Here is a 26265-nt window from a genome sequence, read left to right as displayed (position 1 = left end):
CTCTGCTGCGTTAGCTTTGTTTTATATAGTAACCAGAAACACACACAATTACAGCTATTTCTTCCTTGCTTCCATCAGAACGAATACGATGCCTCTCTGAGCAGCAGTTCTTTGGTTGAAGAGAGCACTCTGTTCCCCCGAGGAGGACAGGATGCACCAGTATGAGGGGGTGCAACACTGTAGAATTGAAGTGAACAATAATTGTGTGGTCTAACAAAATCTTCACCACACAGCTTCAACTTCAAAATATTCATGATTTTTTTTTCTGACTATTCATTTTCTGGGAATATAACCCACATAAAGGGTTGCAGGAGCAGCAGGGTTCGCTTGTCTTTGGGTCTCAATGGGCCGCTGTCCTCAACGCCCACACTGCGGTCAGCCTGTCACCACGCTAAAATTACGAGGAGACTGAGACAACATTTACCTTGAGCTCAGAGACATGAGTTAGCTTCCACACATCAGAATCTAATTGCATAGTACAGACCAATTAAAATTGTCAGTGTCTAATGGCGTAATGTACTTGATTAATGAAGTATAAGAATCAACACACTGGAAATGTGTCAGACATGATTTAAATCTTTTTGAAAGACATTTCCAAATCACGTAACATTCGAGCCTCTATCCGACTGCATACTCTGTATACATACAGTTGTTGTTTTTTTAAATCAGCGTAATAGCGGGTTCTTTTCCCTGACACATCAAGAGGCATACTAGCGATTGAGGCTAGTGTGTATGGATTTTAGCCTACTTGATAACACAACACAGGGCAGGCCAGCAGTGACAGTGGGGTGTCAGTGGTTATGGTTTTATATCATTTGTTCAACTCTGTTTTTCAAACTCAACTAAGACCTGAACACATGAGTTTGATTTGTGCCAGACACAACAAAAAGTAGTTAACGGTGGAGGGTGCAGGCTTTCATTGCTGACAGTGGAGCGTGGAGCGCTGGCTGAACGCGAGGAGGGGCAAATTACTGTGATCATCCCGCCAACAAAACTTTTTCTGAATACAGAAATAAGTGGATTTAAGGGTGGTGGCAAATGGGTTTTAAAGATAATTCATTCAGTCCCTAGCATCTTTCCCACTGGTCAAACAAACCTGTGAACGTCCACCACCACTTTGGCTTGAGATATGGCTCAGTATGCACTCTCTCTTCAAGTCCCTTCTCTGTTTTCCAGTGAGTTGACTCTACATGTAAACGCAGGGTTAAAAACCCCACATGTATGCCAGCACTTTTGTATGCTGTTTTCTGAGCTAACTGTCAGTAATCGACCGTTTCCATTACCTGTATCTTTGCAGGTAAACTTAGCCTTGGGGTCACACATTCTCTTGGTGCCCTCACAGTCTTTCTCATCGCTGCCATCCTCACAGTCCTTGTCTCCGTCACATCGCCAGCGTTCGGGGATGCAGGTCCCATCTGTGACACAGTGGAATTCCTCTCCACTGCACTCAATCACAGGTGGCAGCACTGAAACAGTCATTCAGAAATTGATTGAATTCAATCACAGATCTACAACACACTGTTGCAGACAAAAGCACAGCAGTGTTGAACAACAAGACATCTTTTATTGGGCAAAAATTTATCTTTACAAGGAAGGCACTTGGCAGTTATTATAGGTCAGTTAGTTCCAAGAAGGAAGAATATTTCACTTGAAGCAGTCAAGGTTTATGTCTAATATGCTTTCACCTGGAGCCGAGGAGAAAGAAAAATGTGTACCACAACACTGTAGTTTGGTAGATATGTTGCCTTGCAGGTGGTGGAGAAATACGACAACAAAAAACATGCTTGGCAAGTCTCATCATGATGTATGGCAGATTTTCTGCACAACATAATAAAAGCAATATGAATCTATTCAAAGAAAGACGCCATGGCATCAAGCAGATGTTACTCATCCTAATCTGATGACCATTTGGCTAAAGCTTAAAAATTCTAAGCCAAAATGCACTAAATCGGGAGTGGAGTCAAAGCTGAGACTGATTCGATCCCTTGTGGTAAAAAGCAAAAGCAGGCACGGGGGAGAAGAGAGGCCTGCAGTTCCCATCAGGAAATGCTTTGATGAATAGTCTACACATTTTAGTGACAAGTAAGTGAGCTGTGAGGTGTCGAGGAGCTTGCATGAGGTTTCTGAGGTAATTAGATTAGATGATTCAGCTCCTGATGGTAAAGTTTCCCAGAACGGAGTCGAGATAAGATTAGTTACACATGAGTGTGAAAATAAACTCATTCAATGGATTCACTGTTGAACTTGTAATTACATTGATTTGAATTGTAAATATAATTATTAGTATGCTGAAACGGGTAAAAGGAGCCTCCAAAATTCAGAAATCTCCATTCTGCCAATAATGTAAAGCAGCATTTGGTAGTTTTGCAGAGCAGCAGCTGCTTCTGCTTATACCGAGGCTTGAACACAGGATGGTGTCTGTTGATGTGGCCATATTTGTGATACCTGATTCAAAGAGAAACAGCAAATTTTGCAGCAGAGAGGAACAGAAACCTGTTTTAACATGAGGTGCTGTGAACAGACAGACATCCTTCACGTTTAGGTTGGAGCTCATTACCGGGACAGTCCATCTGCAGTGGTGTTAAAATGCAGTCGCTAACAGCCAAGTGTAATACTGACTAAGTGATTAGCAACTGGTAATGGACCCATTTTTCCTCCTTTTCCCCTCTTAGCTTCCTGCACAAACATCCTGTAATGTGATATGCTGAAAATCTCAAGCTAGCCTCGAGTACCTGAAGTAGCACTGCCAGCTAGCGGGATTTTCATACTTTGTCAGCTTAAATTTTTTTGCAGAAACAGACGTAGAGAGCGCGGAGGAGGAATGAGGGATTCTCTGTATTTACAAGTCTGTGTTGCATCAACATAATGTGGAAAATGCTGATGGTGTTCACGGTGGCAACATTTTTCCTTCTTCTTACCCGCTGATCCCCCTCTGCAGGTCATGTTCTCATCACTGAAGTCCCCGCAGTCGTTGTCACCATCGCACGCCCAGTGGTCTGGAATACAGCGGCCACTGGTGCACTGGAACTGGGTGTTGGAGCAGGACTGGATGCAGCCAGCCTCATCACTGCCGTCCCCGCAGTCATCATCTAAAAACAGTCACAAAAGAGCATGTAGGTTGTGAAGCCACTAACGCACCATAACATAGCCAGTCTTATTTATATCTAGAGTGTTTTAAAGAGGTTCACCTGAGTCACAGTGCCACTTCACATTGATGCAACGTCCATTGGAACAGCTGAACTCTGTGAGGATCTCACAAGTGGGGAAAGCTGAAAAACACAGGCACGCATCAAAGACTGAAGGACTCCAGAGTCACCTGAAATAAAAAAAACTGCAATGCAATCCTACATAATCAGTAATTCTTTTTTTTTTCACTAGGAAATGCAAAATAAAGGTGTGGGCTCCCTTTACGGATACCTTAGCCTCATTTTGTTGGATTTATTTTGATTTTTGAACTGACTCACTCTATAGTCTGACTAGATTACTGATTATGGCCTACAATAGGAGCCATAAACAAATGAAACTAGAATCCTTTTTGACAGCAGACTGACCACAAATGCAAAAGTGAAAGCTAAGAAAGCTGCACACTTTTACACACTGGAGGAAACTGCATGAGTGTTGTCTTCTCCAACAGTCGTGGCCTGATGTGTCTGACTCAGGTCAGGTCTCCCCTGCATTCTACAAAGATGACTTATTGGCTGGTTTGCTAAAGTAATCTCTATTCCCATCCCATCCTCCGTCTCAACTGGTCATCATCCTCATCGACGTAATTACCGCAGACACAAAGCAACTGCTCAAAAATGAAACACATGGTTCTGAACTACATTTCTAGTAGTTCTAAATGTAACCTGACAAAGCACACTGATGGTAGCCAATTAGCAGCTCAGTAGCAGCCAGTATCTGATCCAACATCTGGCACTGTATTCAAGGAGACTTCGTGAACTAAAGTGGTCTAAGTTATAGCGTCAATATTCATTATCAGTGCTGTGGTAAGTATAGGAATATGGATCCGTCCTCCATTTGTAAACTGATGACATTGAGAGGATTGACATTTGGTTTCCCATCAGATACTGTTCTTGTTCCTGATTCTGAGATACTGTATATTCAGGATTTTTCAAACATCCTTTTACCGGATACCTGAAGCTTGATTGACTCCAGCATGAAATGTAAGTCTACATTTCAATTGATTTGCTCCCATCCGATTCTCCTGCCTGGAATACCTCTGGCTGTTGGGGCAACATATGTCATACATATATTTTTCCTCAAATGTAATCGGTCTCGTTGACAGCCAGTGACTGGATAGAATTTAACATGCATTAAAAATTAAGCACTGTCATCCATAAATGATGAAGGTTTCAAGTAAACAGTGAGCCTGGCTAAAAATGAAACACCAACATCTATAAATAATGGCGGATTCAAGTGAACAGAGAGCCAAATATGAGACACGGTGTGACAACTACTAAACTACTGACAAACAAAATCCAAATTAGCATCAATCTCTGAAGCGGCCACCACTGAGCTTCAGGTGTTCTAAAACCCACAGAAGCTCCGCCGAAGCTAAGTGAGCTGCCAGAGCTGCACAGAGGAGTGCCTAGAGTGAAGTAATGCCTGAGGAAGCTCAGACAACAGTATGGGAGAGAATATGTTTTGCTGCACAGCTTGATTATGATTGAATGTAGCCGAGCATGAACTTTAATTACTGCTTACACCCTGGCTGTTTGTGACTACGTATTGAAGCAGCTTAGAACACACAAAGGGAGGCTGAGACGACGCGGCACGGTGCGGCGCTCGGCACACATCAATCACTGTAAAGGGCTGATTTAATACAAATATGTGATTAAAAGGAAAATTTTAAAGCCTTTACATCATACATTTAAATATATACTGGTAAAACTTACAGTTCGACTTCACTATTGAAAACATATTTCACCTAAAACACCCATAATTATAGACCCATTTCCCTTGATAAATATGTTAAATACATCTTCAAAGAGCCCTAAAAACCTCAGAGCGAGTATTTATTCTTATTTATGTACAGTATGTTTTCCAAGATTAACACAGAAGACAGACAGCAACTTTTACAAACTCAATCGGGCAGATTGTATAATACCACAGAGACACCAACTTAAGAACAGCAACTACTTACTAAAGTATGTATTCAGCAACACCCCTCTAAGCCGATGCCATCAGAGAGCGCATGTCTTTTTCTTGGTCCAAAGAACACAGTTTCAATAATTCAGCTCAGTAATGCATGCCACTGAGACTAGAAAAGGCATTCTCTCTCCGACGTACTTTACTATCTGAGACACGGCGCTATAACAAACACTATTTTGAATTTCACAAAACCAGTTAAGTAGTAGCAGGTTGTGTCCAAAACACTTTTTTTCCCCCCGTCAGAATTCTTTTTTTTTCTTCTTTCTTGTAAATGTCTGGCTTCCGATAAACCAGAGAAACTTTGTAAAACCAATGTACATAAAATACTGGTAAAGCTGTTCTTGATGCCACGTTCAACAATTCACGTTGTTTTGAAAGGCGATTATTTGACATACGACAAAGATTTAGTTGCAGGGAGTGCACTCTCAAGAGTTAAGAGCGCATAGCCATGTGCTAATGAAGCATGCTAGCATGCAAATGTTTACTGTCATTATTTATCTTGTTAGCATGCAAATTAGCATAAAACAAAGGTACAGCTGGCAGGAATATTAGGATTTTAGCCTGGAGATTAACTTTATTTATGAACAATCTGTGGTGGCCATGACGATCTGCAATAAAGCATCGATCAAATAGTTCTTGAAATAGTTCAGTCTGGATCCAACAGAGCAGCTGCTCTCATCCCTCATGCTAACGCATGTTATTACTTCCGTATCACTATGGGTGAAAAAAACAATTATACAGAATGGGAACAAAACAGAAGTAAAAGTCTGAATGAATTCACTCAGCTTATTGTGCGAGAGCGTTTACCTACATTACTTAAAAGGTATAAGAGAATGCTTTTTCTGTGCTGTCAAACAGGTGGTGTCAGTGACCTTCCACTGGAATCTTTAGTGTGTTTCCCCTGCACATGTCCCTGGATCAAGGTCCCTACCTTGAGACCATAGCTGGCCTGAAGCTATCAAGTCAAGGTCAGTGTTACATGTAGATGAATGCCCCAGATAAGTGATGCGTTTTGGTACATGTTTCACAGCAACGTTGTAGTAGATGAGGAGTTTTTGTCACATGTGCTCCGCTGTTCTATCTATTGATTTATTGCAGAATACCCCTCCGCGTGCTGCCTGAGAATCTTCACTGCTGTCTCGAGGTCTTACAAAACCCGACAGCAATGCCAAACACAAATCCAAAATAAAAATGTTGATTCACTCAACATGTCTTAGTTGACTTTCACCGAGGTGCACTACATCTTAACTCAATAAAAAGCAATAATTTATGTTACTGATGAGACCAGTGTGCTTCATTGGCAGGGTAGACTGCTCCCATCATGGAGATGTATATGGGAGGCAGGCCTCCAGCAGGGCGGCGTGGCTCAGAGGTGGAGAGGCTGTCTAGCAACCGGAGGATTGCTGGTTTGATCCTCACTTCCCCCGGTGAAGTATCCTTGAGTAAGATACTGAACACCTAACTGCTCCTGATGGCCCTGCGACGGACTGGCGACCCGTCCAGGGTGAACCCCATCTCTCTCCCAACGGGATAGGCTCCCACCCCGCGACCTTTCACAGATAAACGGTATGGAAAATGGACAGATGGATGGAGGCAGGCCTCCAGCTCATTACTCAAAGTAATACATGATGAATCAGTGAGTTTCATGCAAGAGCCTTCTCTTATATTTGTTCTAATGTGAAGAAATATGAAGAAAATAAGTTGATTCTATGTGAGATTCATGAAACCACAAAATCTCTTCTTAAATGTATGTTGTAAGTTGATAAGTCTTAGTCAATCTTAAATTGGATGCGTTTGTTGGGCAATGTACAATCAGCGTGAGGGACACCCCAATCATCCTGGATAGTGGCTGTAAACCTGCATGCCGTGTGCAAACCATAAACTATTTGACAGGTAACTCAAAGAAAAAAAAAGAAAAAAATTAGGTAAAGGGGAAAGAGCCAAGAGCAGCAAAAATAATAAATCAGAATCTTGTGCCTTGAGTTTAGACCTGCGCTACTTCACCATACAAATTCCGGATATACAGAAGACATGGACAAGAGGAATGAGGCACTGTTGTCTTTCTAGGGTTTCGTGGTTGGTTGCATTGGACTGTGGTGCAGATTTTCCAAACAGATTCTGAGGGAGGTTGCTAAAATGTTTCTGCTACAGTCCAACACGATGATTATGAAGTCACATTTACTGAGCACAGAATGGAAATTGAGTTATGGACCGTCTGATGATGTCACTACTGACTCAGCAGAGGCACAATCAACCTGCTCCAAGATATTTATAGGGCAGTAAAAACATTTTACTCATTGAGGCTTTAAATATGCCTTGATTCAGGCTTGACATTATCAACTATGAAGAGTAAACAACTGGAGGTGTCCTCATTAGTGGCAGATTCATTTAAGAGGTTGGCTGCTTTTAAAATCTTGGAAGAGCAACACACAGCACTAGCAGTCAAATACACACGGACTGACACTTGAATGGCATGTGGTTAAGAGCCACGTGAGACTCACTGCATGATTTTTCGTCTGACTTATCCCCACAGTCGTCCTCCCGGTCGCACAGCCAGGCTCGAGGTATGCAACGTCCATTCTGGCAGGAGAACTGGTCGGCCTGACAGGACCGGGCTGCAAAGGAAAAAAGGGAGCATGGTTAATTCGATCAAAACTGCAAAAGTCAATGCAGGATGTGCATAACAACTCCAATAATCACTGCATCACTGGAATGTCAATGCCCGTCCAGTGTTTTATCACTCATTCACACAGCACAGCACAGAAGGTCTCACGGTCATGGGAAATGTGTTGTGTCGTGACGGGCTGACAGTTACATGCTGCACAGCCATGGTGGGCGAAAACAGATGGCACACAAGAGAGCGCTTGCTGATGTGAGATATACAGTACATGTCAAACTGATGATAAAGGCACATTCATCATCCTTTAGCTAATGTTCATCGATTGATCCTCTAAAGATAAAAGGCTCCTGAGAGGCATCACTGGGGCCAAGGGAGGCCTGCTAGAAGTCTTTGATACTCCAGGGTTGTTAAATCAGTAGATAGACTATAACATCAGTCAACAGTTAATGCTGAAACTCTAATGCACTTTTATTTATCCAAAGATCACATGTTTTTAGATAAATAACAGTGTAAAAATAGTGCTAACCAACAGGGTTTTTTTCTGCCAAAGAGTTGAAATTACAGGTTATCATCTTTAATACTCGTAAAATGATGAAACTGAAGCCAATCTCAGAAAAAGATGAAAGACAGACGATACGTACCCGAGCATGTGCTGTTGGCTTCATCCTCGCTGTTACCGCAGTCATTTGTTCCATCACAGAGCCATCTTTTAGGGATGCAGCGATTGTTGCTGCATTTGAAGTGATCAACGGGACACGAGTGATTGTCTAAAAAAAAAATGTCCAAAAAAAATTGGAGTGGGAGCATGGAAAGGAAAAAAGTAAATTAAGTTCAATTTGATCAAATTCATATCATTGATGTTAGGACAAATAGACCTTAACATAGTAACCATCACCAGACACACGAATTACAAACACAAATCAAACATATTGCACAAACTACACAAGTCCGAATTTTAAAAGCTTAAATGCTTATTCATTTTAGTCAAATTTTCATTTTTAATCAATGGCAATTTTAATGGTGTCCAATTTTAGTCAGCATGTGATTGAACTTATAATCACATTTATCAGTCAATCTTTTAGCCCCCCCCAAAAAAAGTAGTTAAGCTCTCACCTGATTTAAAGTAGCATTAGCATTAAGTATGAGGGTAAATTCTTATTTTTATAAAAAATAAAAATACAAATTTTTATCGGTTGTATCTTTAATACAGCTAGTCACAGACGGAGTGAGATAGACCTGCGTTGTACCAGGAGCCAAATCTTCTCCATTATTAGCTTGCAGGCCGCTACTAGCGAGCTAGTGAGCTAGCTTGCGCTGAGTTTATTGTGCAGGAGCCGAAGAATGCAGAGTGGAATCGTTGCTCAATGGTAAGCTTATACCTGCAGTGTTCCCGTATATTAGACTACACCAGCAGAGGAAGCCTGGACCTTTACAGAGGAAAGAGGAAATGATAGCTGGTCACTAGCAGATGTCATCACTAGCTTCAGTGCAAGCCTCCTTAGCGGTTTTAATTCAGACCGCAGCAGCACCGTGCTTCAGCTCCAGATATGATTGGGGAAATGGAGCCTGAGGAGATGCTACTGCCACTTTGTCTCTGTAAGACTATATTATTCAGCTAGCAGCGATCATACATACTCCAAATGTGGCAAAATTAACCTCAACATGATGATAATGTGGCATTTGTGTTGACTCTTAAACATACATCCCTCATAGCTTTATCAGTTATTCATCGGATTGTTTCAGTTCTCTGGAAAAAGAAGCTGCATGTTAAGAAACAATTACAGCTTCTAAGTGGGATTTCACCGAGGGCACAACCCAGCGAATCTCGCACTAGCATACCAATAAACCACATGAGAAAACACTGAAAATAATGTTTCAGGTGTTTCTCCTCTGTCATTTGTGCTTGCATTGAAAGTGATAAATTTTCAGTAATAAGCATTTTGACTTTGATTTTTTTTGTTTTAAATATTATATACAATGAAACTTTCCCATATTGACGAAATCATATTTCACCGGGACAAAGCATGCCCCACCACTCATAAATCATACTAAATGAATGTGAGCAAATCCCTCTGTGGTTCTCGGGTCGTATGAATGTACGTGCATGACTCTACCTTTGACTCTGAGGCTGTATGATTTCAAATACCTGGTGCACTGCTGAGCTTAGAAATAAGCAAAACTACTGTATATGCAGACTGTGCTGACCTAAATGATAGTGTGTCATATAAAACCATAAGAAATGCCCGAACTGAGCTTATGACAACAAAAATTACCAACTTGCCATAAAGCAAATTGTGGATCTTTCCAAAGTTAAAAGGTAATATATACAGTTTACATACTGTTATATTTAAGTGACATTGTGCCTTGAGAAAAAATACTATCTGATGATAGGAACTAATTTGGAAGAGGAGTTATTATTTCAGTAGTTTTGGTATTGGACACTTTACTAGTGACATTTCTTCAACATGGCATTTCTCCATCTGTTTGGTTAAAGAGCAAAACCACTTCAACAAGAGTAAAACTGGAGACAGCAGTGTGGAAGAGAAAAATAGGAACATAAAGGTTAACTGCAGGACTGAATCAGCTTTAACAGCTTTTTTTGTTTTTTGGGCTTCACGGTTGTACAGATGAAAGTAAGATGCTCACAGCATGTGTGGCTCTCCTCATCGCTTCCATCAAGGCAGTCATCATCTCCGTCACACTTCCACAAAGCCCGTATGCAGCGCTGATTATGGCACTGGAACTCATCACTTCTACATCGCTGGGGTTCCAAGCTGGAGCTGGAGACTTCTGGGAGAAACAGTGGTGGGACGCAATAAACCAGAGAATTCTGATGAACAATGTGTTTAGCGGACATTATTGGCATAGCCATAATGGCACAAAAACATGTTAATAATGTGTCATGACCCCATTCTCAGCAACTGGGATTTGGCTCACATTTCTGGAAGTCTAGAGGGATGATTTGTGATCTGTATTTATTTATTCATCAACAGATTTGCATGTGAATAGATAAGGTTATTATTTGATCCTTCTCCCACAGGATAGCGCCAAGATTTCAGTATACAGGGAAAGGATGATCTTAGCTCTCTTGCTCTGTCTGATTCATTATGTCCTCCTACCTGCGCAGGTGACATTGTTCCTCTCCAGAATCTGGTTGTCAGCGCAGGCACACACTCGGCCTCCTGGGATGGCAAGGCAGAGGGTACCACAGCCCCCATAATTCAAACTGCATGCGTTTTCACCTGGAGAAATACAGCAGATCCCAAATAAGGTATCTTACTCATTCAAAGCTACATTTTCTAAAGCCCGCCTCGAGTGCCACACAATTCTGTTGACGTTAAGCTGATTTCTGCTCTGAACAATGAGCAGTCGGGGTTCAGGGGTTCCAATTTTATTTGTATTTAGATGGCTTAGAATAACAACGTTGGAGGATCGTGCACTGTAAATGTGCCAATTTAGCCAACTTGGCTAATTTTCAACTGTAGTCCCTGGGTAGGTGTGATGACAGCTGTAAAATACATCAAAAAGAGGATCAGTAAAACTGCAAATAGACTACAATAGAATATACACGAGAAAGAACACTTCAAGTGATGTCAATAATCAAACAGGACGGTCAAACACTTGATAGCCATAATTTTAGATTCATATTAAATGAATATGTATCACAGTCTGATACTGACGCGGATTGTTCCATGCGTGTTTTTTGTTTGGATTTGTTTTTAATTACCTTCATTTAACTTATTTAAAAAAAAACATCAGAACATAAGTTGTTTATTTTTCCTGCAGAAGAGCAAGAACAACTAGAGATGAGGACTTCTGTTCATTTATGTTTGAACCTTGCCAAAGAAATGAGGGAGTCCAGATGAAGCTGAACCTGAAGGTCATTTGAAGACCAAGGGCCGAGGCAAAAGTGACTCATCTTTCTATCCCTCATTCAAAAAGCTGCCAATCCTCCTCTAAAACAATCCCTCCTGCCCAGCACCTGCTGTACTGTGTCTGTCAGCTGTGTCAGTTTAAAGTCTACATTAATTATTGATACCAATTTAATATCCTGTCTTAGAGATACGCTGGTTTATGCCATGTTGATATAACCACTTGTCAAATGGATTAGTGAGAACACATTTTTATCCTGACGAGGGAATAATTTGTCTGTCTGGACCAAGCAGGCGTTCTCAAAGGAGGGGGAAAAATTACGTACCAAAATTGAAGCATAACACCTTTCATTTAAATCAGAGCCCAAAGGAAGTGACTCAGCCACTGAGATAAATGGTTTCATTCAGTAAAACACCACAAATGGAGTTGCTGGTGTGAACTCGTGCACACATCGTATATACAGTATCATATTGTAAAGCATTGTCTTAACATAAAATCGTGTAATTAGTTTTACACTCCATCACTCTGCTGTATGTAATGATCTTTCGTTATGTATAAAAACAGTATTATGTGAGCATTTACATGCCTATCGCAGCAGAACTAAAGAAACGTCTGCTGTGCGGGCAAAGGCAGTTCTCCACTGTCAGCCATATCCGTTACCTCTCCTATCTGTTCTTTTCAGCCTTCTAACAGCATGAATCCATCATCATTTGCTGGAGAGTGAGCAAACCTCAGCCACCCCATATAACCTCACAGAGTGGAGCCCCAAGTGATTTTGAAGTGAAAATGCACAGCTATTTTATGCGCTGGTTTGTATCTCAAATTTTTCTACCAATAGGCTTCTATGTAGACCCTCTGTTGGATCCTATAACACAGTCCTTTCAAGAACTGGTTATGGAAGAGCAGAAATGCCTGCTGGTGATGTGCCGGTAAGGATTTTCCAACACTCATCCATCCTGTTATGAGAGCCAAATCATGCACACATAAAAATATGCAAAAATATGCATTACTCAACCAGCTAAACCTGAACTGCAAACAACCAGCTTTAACTTGTTCAGCAATGGCATCCGTATCAGTGTGTTCTTATTAGTGCAAGAGAAAAAAACACGCACTCGTGTGGACATCAATGTTTTGCAGGGGCAGCTAGGCAACGAAGATTTGTTCCTCACAACTCAGGTACATAGCCTGTGTCCCTTGTAATATTTCCTGTCTTTACACCAAACTGTACCAAATCCGTCCATGAGTGTTTGAGATATCCTGCAAGGGTTAACAGAACCTCCCTGGCAGACGGTCATGGTCTACTGGGTGCAGAGACGTGTGTTATGGGTGTATTGATCTGTAATGCAGATCACTAACAGACAGGGCATACAATGATTTGCATCATCCAGCGTGTGTGTGTGTGTGTGTGTGTGTGTGTGTGTGTGTGTGTGTGTGTGCATTTGTGTGTGAGACAGAGGGATGGTTGCAGTCTAGCCTACTGCATGCAAGTCAGAGAGCAAAAGGTTTTGCATGCAATGTTTTTTATTTATAGCTTTTGCCAAACACCGTCAATTTTTGATCTGACCTGCCTGAACCTGTGATATTTCCTCCTAAGCCCTCTAGGAAAAGACCCAAGCATCACTGATGTCTGGACAGAATTGTTCAATATGTGATCCAAAACAGCCACGCTCTCTGTTAGGGAAGCTACGGTTCAGAGGCACATGATGAGTAAATGAAGGGAAAGCAGCCAACCTTGCTGACTCTGTGCGTCATAGACACGCAGGCCAAATAGTGGTGGTCTCTCACTCCGCAGCAGAGTGACATCGCCGGTGGCCAAGTCCAGCTGGAAGACCGAGGCATTCATGTACTCCGTCCAAAAGATGAAATTACGATAATGAGAGATTCCGAATGGATGGTTCAGCTCTTTTCCACTGTACACCACCTGCAACATGAAGCAAACAAAGTGTAATAAAGATAAATCAGAGTGATGGATAGATGCCATCTGAAACAACAAGAAGCATCTCACACAGCAGCGGCTTGAACACGGGCTCAGAGACTATTTGTGCACAGTATATGACATATTTACTTCCTTTGTGCAAATCTATGCCCAAAGCAGCTTCTGCCTAATCTTTGCATTGATTAAATAACAAATATCATTAGTGGGATATGTCCATACAACCGCAGATGACAGGAGCAGCTGGGGATGAAAGGATGTCTTGTTGGCACTTGTCGAGCACAACGCAACTTAGAGAGCAGTAACATTGTGGTTAAAATATAGAAGTCACGTTTGGACACCACTGAACCAGCACAAAAATGTCAACCATCGCTCGAGTATCAAATCCACACGAATATAGCTATTCTAAAGCAGGGACGGATGTCGGGGGGACTTTGAAGCTCTGCTAGTGATACAGCGCTGAATCCAACCAGATCCTATTGATCCAGAGCAGCTTCTAGGAGTGTGTTCTTATGACAGGATGTTGTTCTGGATGTGATTGGTTAACCTCATTCTTTAAAAATAAAAAAAAAAAACACCTTTTCCCTGCCCAATATTTGCTATCAATGTGAAAACTTTTATGACAAAAACAACAATTAAGATAATAATTTGATGTGTCAATCAATCCCACCAGCTGGAACACATCTGCTCCTTTGGTTCTCAACGTATCAGCTCACCATTCTTCCGGTCCCGTTGAGTTGAATCTTCTCGATGTGATCGTAGTAGGCGTCACACCAGTACATGGTGCTGGAGCTGTGGTCCAGCGTCAGGCCGTTGGGCCACAGCATGTTTGAGGTGACAAAGATGCGGCGGTTAGAACCGTCCATCCAGGCTTTCTCTATACGCCCAATGCTGTCATTGACCTCATCCTCCTCCCAGTCCGTCCAGTACATCCAGCTGTCGTACACAGAGCCACAAAGAGGGGTTCTGATAAATATCAGCAGGAAATAATCATAACATCCAAACTGAATCTATTTCACACTGAGAGGAAGGCAGTGAGCTGAACCCATCATTCATCATTCACGTTACTTCTTGGCACACTGATGTTAAAGGGTTGTGTTTCCTGCTTTCATTTCTTATAAATCAATATATGCAAGAGTATTTGCATGCATCTCTTAAAATCCTCTATTCTATATGCGTCTCTGGGGCTCTGCTGCACACCCATGGGAAGGCATGAGTCTTCTCCCCACTGCATCTTTCTACTGCTTTGATTCATACAGGAAACATTAAGAACACAGCCTGCATTGCCAACTATAACCATTGGTTCAGAAAACTGGTTTTAACTTGACAACAAGAGAGTTCCTGACTGAAATGGAAATAAACTGGGATCAAATTCCCTTTATAAAAAAACCCCAAAATAATCAAACACCCGTGGCAGTGAAGAGAGAGTGCGTCGTAGCCTAGGAAATCATTCAGGCTTATCAAGTTAAGTGCTGCTTGACTGCACATCGCCACAAAGTTAGAAGTCTCATATTCCCCACCAAAAAAATAAATAAATAAATAACATTCCTGTGCGGCTTGTGTATTCCAAGACTGCAACTCTCAGTGGGCCTGTGGTATTTGAAACGCGATTGGGTCAACGATTTGACGTGATCTGTTCTCTAGTAAGCATGCTCAGGGGATTTGTTCTGTTTGAGTGTTGCTGACTGAGCCATGTGGCCCCCTGTTTCTCATCAATGATAGAGGTCTGGCTCAGGGAAGATGAAACGGAATCAAAAATAGAGGTGAATGAAGACTCCTTCTGTCTTGAAGTCATCTTTATGACCCCATGAATTATTCAATAACCCTCCACACACATACACACCTACACGCACTTATAATGAATAGAAATAGGGAAACTATACTGTTGTGACATGATCTGTTCATGCAAAGTTAAAGGTTCTATGAAATGAAACGTAACTATTCGTTGTGTTAATTGTTAATCGTCAAAATCTACGTCTTTTCTCCTCCTTTAAAAACAGGTGATGACTGATCCTGCGCTCAGGGTCATGCACTTATTTTGCATTTAATGAAAATGATTTCTCTGTTTTTTATGCCTTTCCACCATCCGTCACTGGATGCACTTCACCATCAACTGTCAAGAGACTACATAAAATATTTTGAGCTTCACAACACTCATATTAGGACTTTTTTCACTATCAGAATTTTAGCCATTTGATCTGATCAAATTTAAAAAGTCTAGAAGAGCCACATGATTAAATTATTTATCCATATTCATGTCAGAAGAGAGCTCACCAGCAGGACTGCCGACATGGGAGTGTAACTGGGTCAGTTGTCCCCGGGCCCTGGCTAAGGAGGGGCTCAAAGGTACTTTCTAATCTTTAAATAATCAGCTACAATACGTTGTCAACAATACATGGGGGATTTTTACTTGAGAGTCCTGATTTTCATTGCCAGCTCCTGGTTTTCCTCCCAGAGTCACTATTCTCCTGTATTTCTCCCAACACTTATTTCCTTTTTTTGTTATCACATCTGGTTTCTGGGGCTGCTTTCACCTGAACAATAATGTACAGCTACACACGATGGTTTCGTGTGCACGACTAAACCGGAGAGAGCAACAAAGACAGAGATGTACTCCTACAAATTCAAGAAGATGTGGAAGGACGAATTGAAATGTGGGAGAACAAAGGTAACTCAGTTAGTGGAGGTAAGCTGAGCGTGATATACTTTTTGTTATTGTCAGTCTTTTTAAGTCACCAGAAAGTGGAAAGAAGTGAGACGCCCACTTTGGTATGGAAATCCTCCCCAACCTTGAGGTGTCAAGGTTGGAAAATATGATCATCTTGTTCCCGATCACAAGCAAAATACACAGCAGGCCTGTTAACTTGAAGTAGCAGGAAGTACAAATTTATACAGAGCTTGCTCACAGTGCACTTTCATGTAAATGTCAGTCAATATCCGTGACAAGTTCCTCTCTTGCGTGAAACTGAAACAAATAAATATGAAAATTGCACTGTGACACCCATTTCATGGGATCTTTAAATTCCAGTTCCATACTCCATTCATAAATGTATTTTAGGCATATAGTTACATTTGAAAAAGGAAAACGAAACATCAAGATTTGGGAAATTTTCAACAAATCTGGCCATGCCAGGCATGGCATGTCAAGTGGCAATGCTTGGATGCACTCATCTGGGCTACCAAAGTTGAGTAAAGCACCACTCAAGTCAAATATTAAGTCGAATGTACGTGGATTTGTAATGTAAGACCATGTAAAGATAGAGCCGCATGACAAAGTTTAGTTGACACTAGTAGTCCTTATCTCATCAGCACAGACTGGAGGTGCCAAACAGAGCAGAAAATGAGGTCTAAAAAAAAATGCATTTGAAAAATCAGTTGGAGGGGTACATCCATTTCAACTGACGGGACCTTTCCAAAAGAGCAGATAGTGATCAAAGGACTGCCTGGTTCAGGCTGAATGCTCAGTCAGGAGCCAGAAAGTAGCTTTTCTAATTATTCCTGCTGTCACTAAGAGGTCAAAGGAAAAGTTATTAATCCATATATTAAAGTGATTTATATTCTCCTCACCCTCAACGTTGCATTCGTCAATTTGTCAATGTCTTACTAAAATTTTGAAAATCCATATTATTCTTAGATCTCACTGAGAGGCTTTATTTCTTTAGCAGGAACGCCCTCAGAGTACCCCAGTAAAAAAAACAGTCTAGTCTGGTCTGGTCAGGTCAACAGCTCCAGGGGGAAGCGTGGGTGTTTGCTCAAGAGCACCTCAGATGTAGCAATGAGGCTAATGAGCCAGTGGATATCTTCAAACAAGATAAGCCATCATTTTCTTCTCAAAAATACACGCCTTCCACTAACTCTCCTTATTTAATTTTAAAACTAATTTCAGTTGCGAGATGCTAATGATGAGAGATCAAGTTACAATGAATCATCATGGCAGGCCAAAAGGCATTCACTAATCAAATTACATTTCGTGGACAACGTTGCCCGAGTTTAAAATCTGGCAGTAAAAAGTTATCAAATCCCTACATCCGTAATTCGAGGAAAGCCCCCACAAGCCCCACGGTTATGCAAAAACAAACAGGAGCAGTTTGAAGAGTCACATCCAAGCCAATTTTTTTCCAAGATTCTCTCAAACCAACTGCATGTCTGTGATTGGCTTACAGTTGGGTGCTGGTGCGGAGAGAACTGGCAAAATTAGGTGTACAGACAGGGTCACAATGGCTGGGAGAGTCACATCCGTGCAACACAGGAAATATTCAAACTTAACCAACATGTAGCCAGTTGAAGTATCTGAGAGTAGTTTGGTGTGTTTCCATCCATCTGTCATATTCATGCTGCCTGGGAAAATTGGAACTTAAGAAACCATATATAAAAAAAAAAAAAAAAATGGAAAAAAGTTGCTTGGTTGGATATATTATATGCTATTAATGTGCCTGGAGTTTTTGTATGTTCCACCAGAGCCAGCAAATTGTATTGTAGAGCTGTGCAATGAAAAGGAACTGAAAAGTATTGAACTAAATTAAATTGAATTGAATCTGAGATCAACATCTTGCTTGGGGTGCTATTAGTCCATTCAATAGCCATTATCAGTTCTTATCTAGCCCAGTCATTTCAGGTAGTGAAATGATCCATATTTGCCTCTAATAACTTAAGATCTACAAAGTATCATGAGTAAAGTGAATATGTCACAAAGGAAAAGCTGCGTTTTCTCCTGACCTGTTAAGAGGGTCAACCACAATGGCTCGGGGATGTGACATGTTCCCTTCCAGCAGCGTTTTCCTGGTCTGGGAGGCTTGCTCCAACCTGGCAACACTGATAGTCTTCCTGTAGCCATCGTTGGTCCAATACAAGTTATTTCCAATCCAGTCCACGGAGATTCCTTCAACGTTATCAAGTTCTAGAGTGGACGGGGAAATCAAATCAAAATGGAAATGCATGATTTACTCTGTTCATACAGTACTAGTACTGACACTTCTGAAAAAAAAGAGGAATATTTGAAACAGATGAGAGTTTACAAAAACCTCATTATGACTCACCATCTTTGAGTATCGTTTCTCGTCCTGTCCCATCTATTTTTTGCCTTCCAATGAGAAAACTGGTGGTGTCAGCAAAGTAGATGTGTCCTGACTCTGCACGGTAATCAATTGCCCGAGGGTTGACCAGGTCTTCGATTGGCACCATATGCTCATCGCTGGACTTGATGTTCATGTCCAGGCCTCGGATGACCCCGGGACGCCCCTTTCCGTAGAACAGGAAAAGATCGTTTTTGGGCTCTACAAGGCAAGAAAGGACCCTTTTTACTGTTATTGTGAATTAATTGGTCTAATTCATCAATGCTGATCCCAGCATTAAACCCTTTTACCAACCACATTGTTCTTATACGCGAGCCAGAGCCAGAACCATCCATTCACCTTAATGGAGCCAGTAATCAGTGCCAATGACTATACGCTCCCCTCTCAATCATGCTCGTGCTACAAAGCTGCCTAGATGGTACGAAAAGGAAAACACTTGAGCATACACACAATGGCAAATACTTACCTTGGCTGTGAACATTGTCTCTGATCTAAAATAACATGGTGTCTGGGTGGAAAGACAAACAGAGAAGCTGAGAAAGCTGAGGCAGCTCCTCTGTGGCCTGCCAGCCGCTTAGGGGGCTGTATGTTCTCGAACCCTTTGGGATCCTCTAGAGAGAGGCAAGAGGAGGAACGAAGGAGGTTTTCCATTGAGAGAAGCAGACCTCTCCTCGCTCTCAGCCCCTACCCAAGAGACTGTGATGCTGGGGGTGAAGACCACACACGCCTCAATTCAATTTATCATTTCGTGAGGGAGAAACCAACCCAGGAGACAATTAAGCGACCCAGATATCAAACTCCAGTGTGACTGCTGTATGAAGAAGCACTACCATTTAGCACAGAATCTCATTATGTTTAGGGAGAGGGAGAGCACAAAGAAGAGAGAGATAGCTGGTGTCATCAGAACATCTATAAGATGGGAATAAATCTAAAGTGTCATGCAGAGTCTCTCGATGCTTTGTTACCCAGATCGAAATGTGGTGGGCCCTTCCGACTGTGCCATCAATTTGATCTTCTGCTTTTATTGTCAAATGCACAATGTCCAGGAATTGATCAGACCAGCCAACAAATGCAGACAAGCTTAAAACCTCATTATGGCAATAATCAATCAGTCTGGCGACAGGTCGATAGCAGGACATCACTTTCAGATAGGTCTGTGTATATCAGCATACATCTTTATCAATGTCATTCGACAGCTAAGGCGTGTGTAGAACCTCCTCAGCTCTAATATGAAGTATGACCTTTACAGTCAGAATCACCAAGATCAGAGATGATGAACATCCGCTGCCTTATGTCACCATTTTCAGGTCAGGGTCCTTGCTCATCAAGAATATGAGTTACTGCCACTGACGGACCATTAGAACAGGATTTACACAGAGTTCATTTAGAAGATGAAGTAGAAAATACACAAACTGACTTTTGCAGGACTGTCCATCTGAGCCCAGGCTGTAGCCAATACGGCAATGGCAGGTTCTTGACTTGTAGCTGCCACTCAGAAGACAAATATGGGAGCAGCCACCCAATCGTCCATATGAATCCATCTCACACGCGTGACTCCTGACTGTGGACAAAAGTAGACAGGTCAGTAAAGATCATCAGGAGCCTTGGAAGCATCCTCTCTCCGTGTTGGCAATCAGAACATTTACATGAAGTTAAAAAAAAAAATTCTTCTTTTTTTTTGGTGAAGGTAAGGCTAAAATTGGACTGAAAAAAATCAAAGATATAGAGACGAGGGACGTGGTGTTCTATTTATTTATTTCTATTTACTCTGGCACGTACACACTTTAGGAATATGTGCCTTAATGGGCCTAGGTGTACTGCACATTTCCTCAAGGAGGTATCTTTCATTCTGGACAGAAGAGAAGAAATGCACATCGTAAATTTTTTTGTAACTCGCCTTTGAATATCTGTTTGCTGGTGCTTGCTTACTTGTTAGGTACACGAAGTGAAAGGTCATCTGAGGTCAAATTTGCATCCCTCTGCAACCCACAGGTCCAGAGGAAAACACACCACAGTCGGCAAAAACATTAACATTGTGTCTCATCTTGTGTAGGTCCTGGCGTGGACTCCACAGGACCTCTGAAGGTGTCCTGTAATGTAAGGCACCAAGACAAGCTAGCTTTCCCTCCCACTAGTGTATTAATAATCCCTGGGTAGCCACGACCAGGTTCACCATTCTTTCCTCCTTGGGCCACATTTAGCAGGCACTATGCCCTACACTCCATTAAAACTTTCTGTTTTTTGCTCTGATTTGGCCATCTAGCCATTACAATTTGCCCCTCCTCAAAGTCTCTCATATCCTCAGGTTTGCAGATTTGTTTTTTTCTGAAACATCAAGCTAGACTTCAGTGTTTATTGGCTCCCTAATATATCCGTCTCTCTGACAGGTGCCACTACAATGACATAGTTAATGTTATTAACTTCCAATGTCAGCGATTTTAATGTTGTTGCTGATCAGAGCACTTTCGTCATAAATTGATTCTGCCCTGGCTCTCGTTGTCTGATACAAGGAAAGTAGGCCATGGTAGATGGCCTAATCCAGTAAATAAAGCTTGATTGCAACCGTGCATGTAAACCCACTGACTTACTTAAACCAACTGAAAAAGACGAGGCAAGTCGTAACACGTGTGCATACGTGTATTTTACCTTTTGGCTGAGTGAGTTTGTGATAAACACGGACTCCTCTACTATTCCCCACAGAGGCCAGTGTCCTGCTCTCTGCTGTGATGTTGAACCTGTGGATCTGCAGCAGCTCCACAGTGGAACTCCCTTTGGAATGGTCAGAGTAGGTAGCATAGAGGTAGTCCTCAAAGACAGCTAATGCATAAATGTTCGTCACCTGGAAAGAAAACAACATCCACTGTGCTCTTTTTTTTTCAACATCATCCCTGAAGCCAAAAATAAGTAAATCCACAAGAGGGATGGAATGAAAACAGTATCAACTAAATTAATGAGAGGACTTTTATCTCAAAACATGCAGCAAGCAGGGGAGTGGATAGAGAGGGGGTTGGTGCTGTCTGCACATTTGGCAGTTCACAAATCTGGACTCACAGCTGGACTCTTAGGGGAGACCAGTGCCCTGACGCCACAGCCTCCATGCTACATTTAGCAGGCTGACATCCACAAAAAGCTGCATGGCTGGATGAGCTGTGTTCACAGGAAGTACACCTGAGCTGAGCTCACTGGGCCTCACCATAACGTCAGGGGCACCAAGAAACATGTATCAGAATGAATAAATAAATGGAGGAAGCACTCACCCACCTCTCTCTCGTATTGGCTTCAGCGCTCAACATTTACGTGAGAATTTTTAAAGCAATCTGGCACTTACTGCATTTACTGAGTACTTTTCTTGTTCGGTTAGAAGTAAATAATCCATAGCTCCCCAGTAAATATGAACTTCTAGCCAGAAGACAATTAGATTTCCATTAAGACGGAGCACAGAAGGTCACATCTAGTGTGTCTTTGGCCATAAATATGCAGTAGTGTACAATAAGGATGTGAAGCTCCCTTTTGATGACAGAATTCAAGGTAATTGAAGTGGTAACACTATGAGTACACCTGCAAACACAGCAGTGCCTGAAATATACATGCTTCCTTCCTCATTAAGGGTGACTGTGTAGTCCAAGTTGCTTGAAATGATTTTAATGAATGGCTATTATTTGTAGCAAAAAGCTCTCCCATGCACCAAAAGAGAGAGTACTGACAAGCTCATTTGAAAGACACCCACACACGTGCCTCAAATCCTCCATTTTAATAAAGCACCTCTGCCCCGTTGAAAGGACCTTTTCTCTGATATGAGGAGTGAATAATTCTCACATTCAGTGAATATACCACCTGTCTCCGGGTGACAAAGGATGGTGAAATAAATCAGAAAATTCCAGCAAATACACTAATATTTAGGCCCAAAACGCCCTTAATAAGGTGTCCAAAGTATATTATAGACGGACAGAATAAATGTCCAAGGAAAACACTAAAACACATTTGGCATTATTTTAAGTTTGGCGCAAGCTGACGCTCGATCAAGTGCAAGCCTCGTTGCTGGTTTCAAGCTGGTGCATATGTTGTTGTCATGCCAAGCGCCCTCGCCCTTCAACGAGCAAATGAACTTGCATTCCGCCTGTGCCGACAGGTGCTTAAGCCACGCACCATGGTTTGCATTCAGATCACGTGACCTCTGAATACCTAAACAAGCTGAATACAGATCAATTAAACAGGGCCAATAGTGTTACGTACAGAATGGGATGTTACGATCTAATTTGGCCCTAAGCGGGAAATCAGTTTTTATGTCAATAGTGTAGGCTAATAAAAGGCGAAGCTTATATGAAACAGAAGATGAGTTAGACATTACAGCTCCAGATTTGCATCCTTTAAAGATCAAAACTATTTTGGAGCGTCAAAGGAGGAGCCAGTGCCTTGACCACTGGGTCCACAGTTGCAATACCAGTTTCTGTGCTGTGGACATTTATGGCTGCGGTACACCATCAATCGACATGCCTCAACAACACTGGTCAATTATCACTTGTGCGTTCGGGGCTGTTGTGGGGGCACAGCTCAGGTCATGCAGTTGTTGTACACTACATGTGCAGGCTTGAGGGGGAACTCATGAAGCTCACACAGGCACAAAATAGAGCCTTCATGACAGGATGTGCAAACAAGCAATGACTCCAACATTGCTTAAGCAAAAGCTTGGTGTTGAAATTAACCTAGAAACTCATGTCACAGTTTGGGTAGTGTAATTACCTTAAATGTACTGGCTAAAGAAGTCTATTGTCAGTTCAGATTACGACTAATGTCTGTGCCCAGGAAGACTAAATACACTACAGTGAAATGTGACACTTACTTGGCTCCCATGGATGATGGTGTGCCTGTTTTTGCCTTGGTAATCCACAACATCAATGTAATCCAGGTAGGCATCTGCCCAATACACAAGTTTCTTGATCACATCCAATGCAACAGCTGTGGGCTGCTCAATTTTATAATCCACCAGCCGGGTCCTGTTGGTGCCATCCATGTTGCAGCGCTCCACCTTGGCAATGTTCCCGTAGTCAGTGAAGAACATCATTCTGTGGAGGGTAGAAGTATGAGAAGGTTAAAATGCTTCTGTCAATACTTTCTCCACACTCATGGCACCAGATCTCTTAAGACATGTTCCTTCAACATTATACAATGCAAATACAATGAATCACAGAATGTAGCATATTTTCACTTAAAGTACATGTTTCTGTTTTATTCTGGCTAGTTTGTTGTGATGGCATGTTTACCTGTATCCATTTGACAAAACATTTATAATTAAAATGGCATCTTGGCCCGTTGCTGAACCAGTTTTCTGAATATTCCAGCGACAGGAAATATTGGGTCTGATGGGGTTCTCAACATACCGAGGACGACTAATTATCAAACACGTGATTGACCAATTTGCAGTGCTGCTAAACCTTTCCTCAAGTCAAATTCAAGCATTTTGAACAATTTTCAATGTACGTTTTCAAGTTTTTGAGACCACATCATGACTTGAGTATTCTCAAAGTCTTGATATATAAATACGGTTTACTTTGAGGATATTTTCAAAATTTCTAACAATTCACATGTGGTAGAAAAAATAGGCACATGGACACCAAATCTGCGTAACATGTGATGCCATCCCAAAATTGTACAGTTGCCTGTTGAAATGGCCGTCATATACTTCCATCATAAAGAGCTATGCACTATAACTCTCCAAACTATCAGAATTTGAATAGAAATCAAAGCAAAACACAGATTTATGACCACAAATAGCTGCGAGTGCTAAACTGCATCTCAAATCAATTTTCAATCTCAATCTGATCCCTGAGATGATGTGAACCACCTCTGCCCATCATATAGTATATACTGTTGAATTACTGTCTTCCCCTAATTATCAACTAAAATGGGTCTATGGTGGTTGACCAAGGGTTAAAACCTAAGTACAACAAATCTTAAAAATGTATCACCGTCTCAGAGATATCCTATAAAAGTCATGCAAATTCTCTAAGGGCTCATTCCTCCCACCAAAATAAAAGTGTGAGTTGCTTTCAGTCCAGTTGTTTTCAGTTCATTCTTTCTCAGGGCCTTAAACATGCTGCCCAGCATGACATGAAATGAAAATGAGAGCCAAATGAGTTAAAAGTGAGGTCAGCACAGTTGGAAATTTGAGGGAGAGGCAGGGGTATGTCTCCTCTTGTTAAAATTCCATCCAACCTCTCCATCTCCGAGTAGCAGAGAGAGTGCAGGGGCAGCAGGATTGTTTAGTTAAATATGTGAGCCTTGTCTGCCTGACTCATTGATCTTTTATTTGACTGAGGTTACATCTCAAATCCCCCATGTTCTGCCTTGATGTTCAGCCTTCAGATTTTTCTTTGCTACCTGGCAACAGATGGATTACAGGTAGTAAACACTTCATGACTTCAAGGGGTTCATGACCATTTATTATCAAACCACTTTCACATTTCCCAGTCTTGATTTAGGCCTGACCACAGGACTGCTCTATTAATCGCCACATACATTCTGTTCTGTGTCTTGTGCTCTTGCATTTCACGCTGCATTTCACTTGGTATGTTAGACAGACTTCTACGTTATTTTGGGGTCACTAGCTTATTCCTGGCTGGGTTCAAGTCTGGGTGATTGAAGATGATTGTGCATCAATTGGAATCTTTCTATTAAAGCATCTCCCTACAATACTTGAAGTTCCGCAGAGATCAATTCTCGGGACTCTGTGATTTAACACTTACTTGCGTCTATCATTTCATGTTTCCATATCAAAATGTATACACTTGTGTCCCAGTATTATTCCGCTGGCTCTCTGGGACAGTGAATTCAATAAATACATAGTTGGATGTCCCAAAAGTTGCTCCAATTAAATGAGAATGAAATTAAATTACGATTGCTTTTGTGGCCAATGACTTGCAGTCTGTGCCTAAAGAATACAAATCGAGCTTAAAAAACACACATTATCCTTGCGTCAGCAGCTAACTGAAAACCAAATAAGCTCTCTATCACTTCATATATACCACGGGAGTCAGAGATGTAATTCAAAACATACTCTAGAGATACGTGTACATGCTTTTAACTAGAGCAGGCTGAACTACTGCATTCAGACTTCCTTACTAAATCCAGGGATATTTTTTGGGACTCGAGATTTTCATCCTTTTCCAGATAAGAATTAGGCTGCTTCCACGATGCATGTGTTATTACCGTGACAAAAACTTCAGGAAGAAGGGCTGCCATTTTTAGTCACAGTGCGGCAGTGAAGTCCTCCCAAAGTAGCTGTCAATCACAGACAATGTACAGAATCATGTTCTACAAAAATAGCTGTCAATCACTGCCACGGTAAAGGAATGGGTTCCACAACCACAGCTACGGAGAGTCACTCTGCAGCCTCCCTTTACATGAATCGACTGGTAATTAAATTCACACTCATTCCCTGTCCATGGGAACCAACTAATGTGCTGAGCAGAGCTTGCTGGGAAACGTGGTGTTAATGACCAAGCTTCCTTTGTGGTCATATGGACTGAAAATGTCAAGAATTAACACGGCATCAGTAGCCAATCAAGCAGTGGGGTCGTTCTTGTATGTAATTTTGATAGTGAAAATATTCAGAT

The 26265-nt window shown here is 41.6% G+C and overlaps 1 protein-coding gene across 1 annotated transcript in view; it reads right to left on the bottom strand.

Annotated features, from left to right (window-relative positions):
* lrp1bb (low density lipoprotein receptor-related protein 1Bb) overlaps positions 1–26265 on the bottom strand; it is a 293597-nt gene that overhangs the window by 129540 nt on the left and 137792 nt on the right. Inside the window, 14 exon segments of the mRNA XM_086219771.1 lie at positions 1284–1466; positions 2919–3089; positions 3189–3269; positions 7656–7769; positions 8416–8541; positions 10421–10564; positions 10894–11016; positions 13379–13568; positions 14297–14516; positions 18297–18477; positions 18617–18853; positions 20070–20213; positions 21299–21491; positions 23493–23715. Coding sequence (XP_086075897.1) covers positions 1284–1466; positions 2919–3089; positions 3189–3269; positions 7656–7769; positions 8416–8541; positions 10421–10564; positions 10894–11016; positions 13379–13568; positions 14297–14516; positions 18297–18477; positions 18617–18853; positions 20070–20213; positions 21299–21491; positions 23493–23715 — 2330 coding nt within the window.

The sequence above is a fragment of the Aulostomus chinensis genome, chromosome 12 (genome assembly GCF_037954235.1).
Source record: "Aulostomus chinensis isolate RoL2024-O1b breed Wild chromosome 12, RoL_Achi_v1.0, whole genome shotgun sequence".
In the NCBI taxonomy this organism is placed as follows: domain Eukaryota; kingdom Metazoa; phylum Chordata; class Actinopteri; order Syngnathiformes; family Aulostomidae; genus Aulostomus; species Aulostomus chinensis.
The sequence above is the reverse complement of the archived record's forward strand: the minus strand, read 5'-3'. Positions and strand labels throughout refer to the sequence as shown.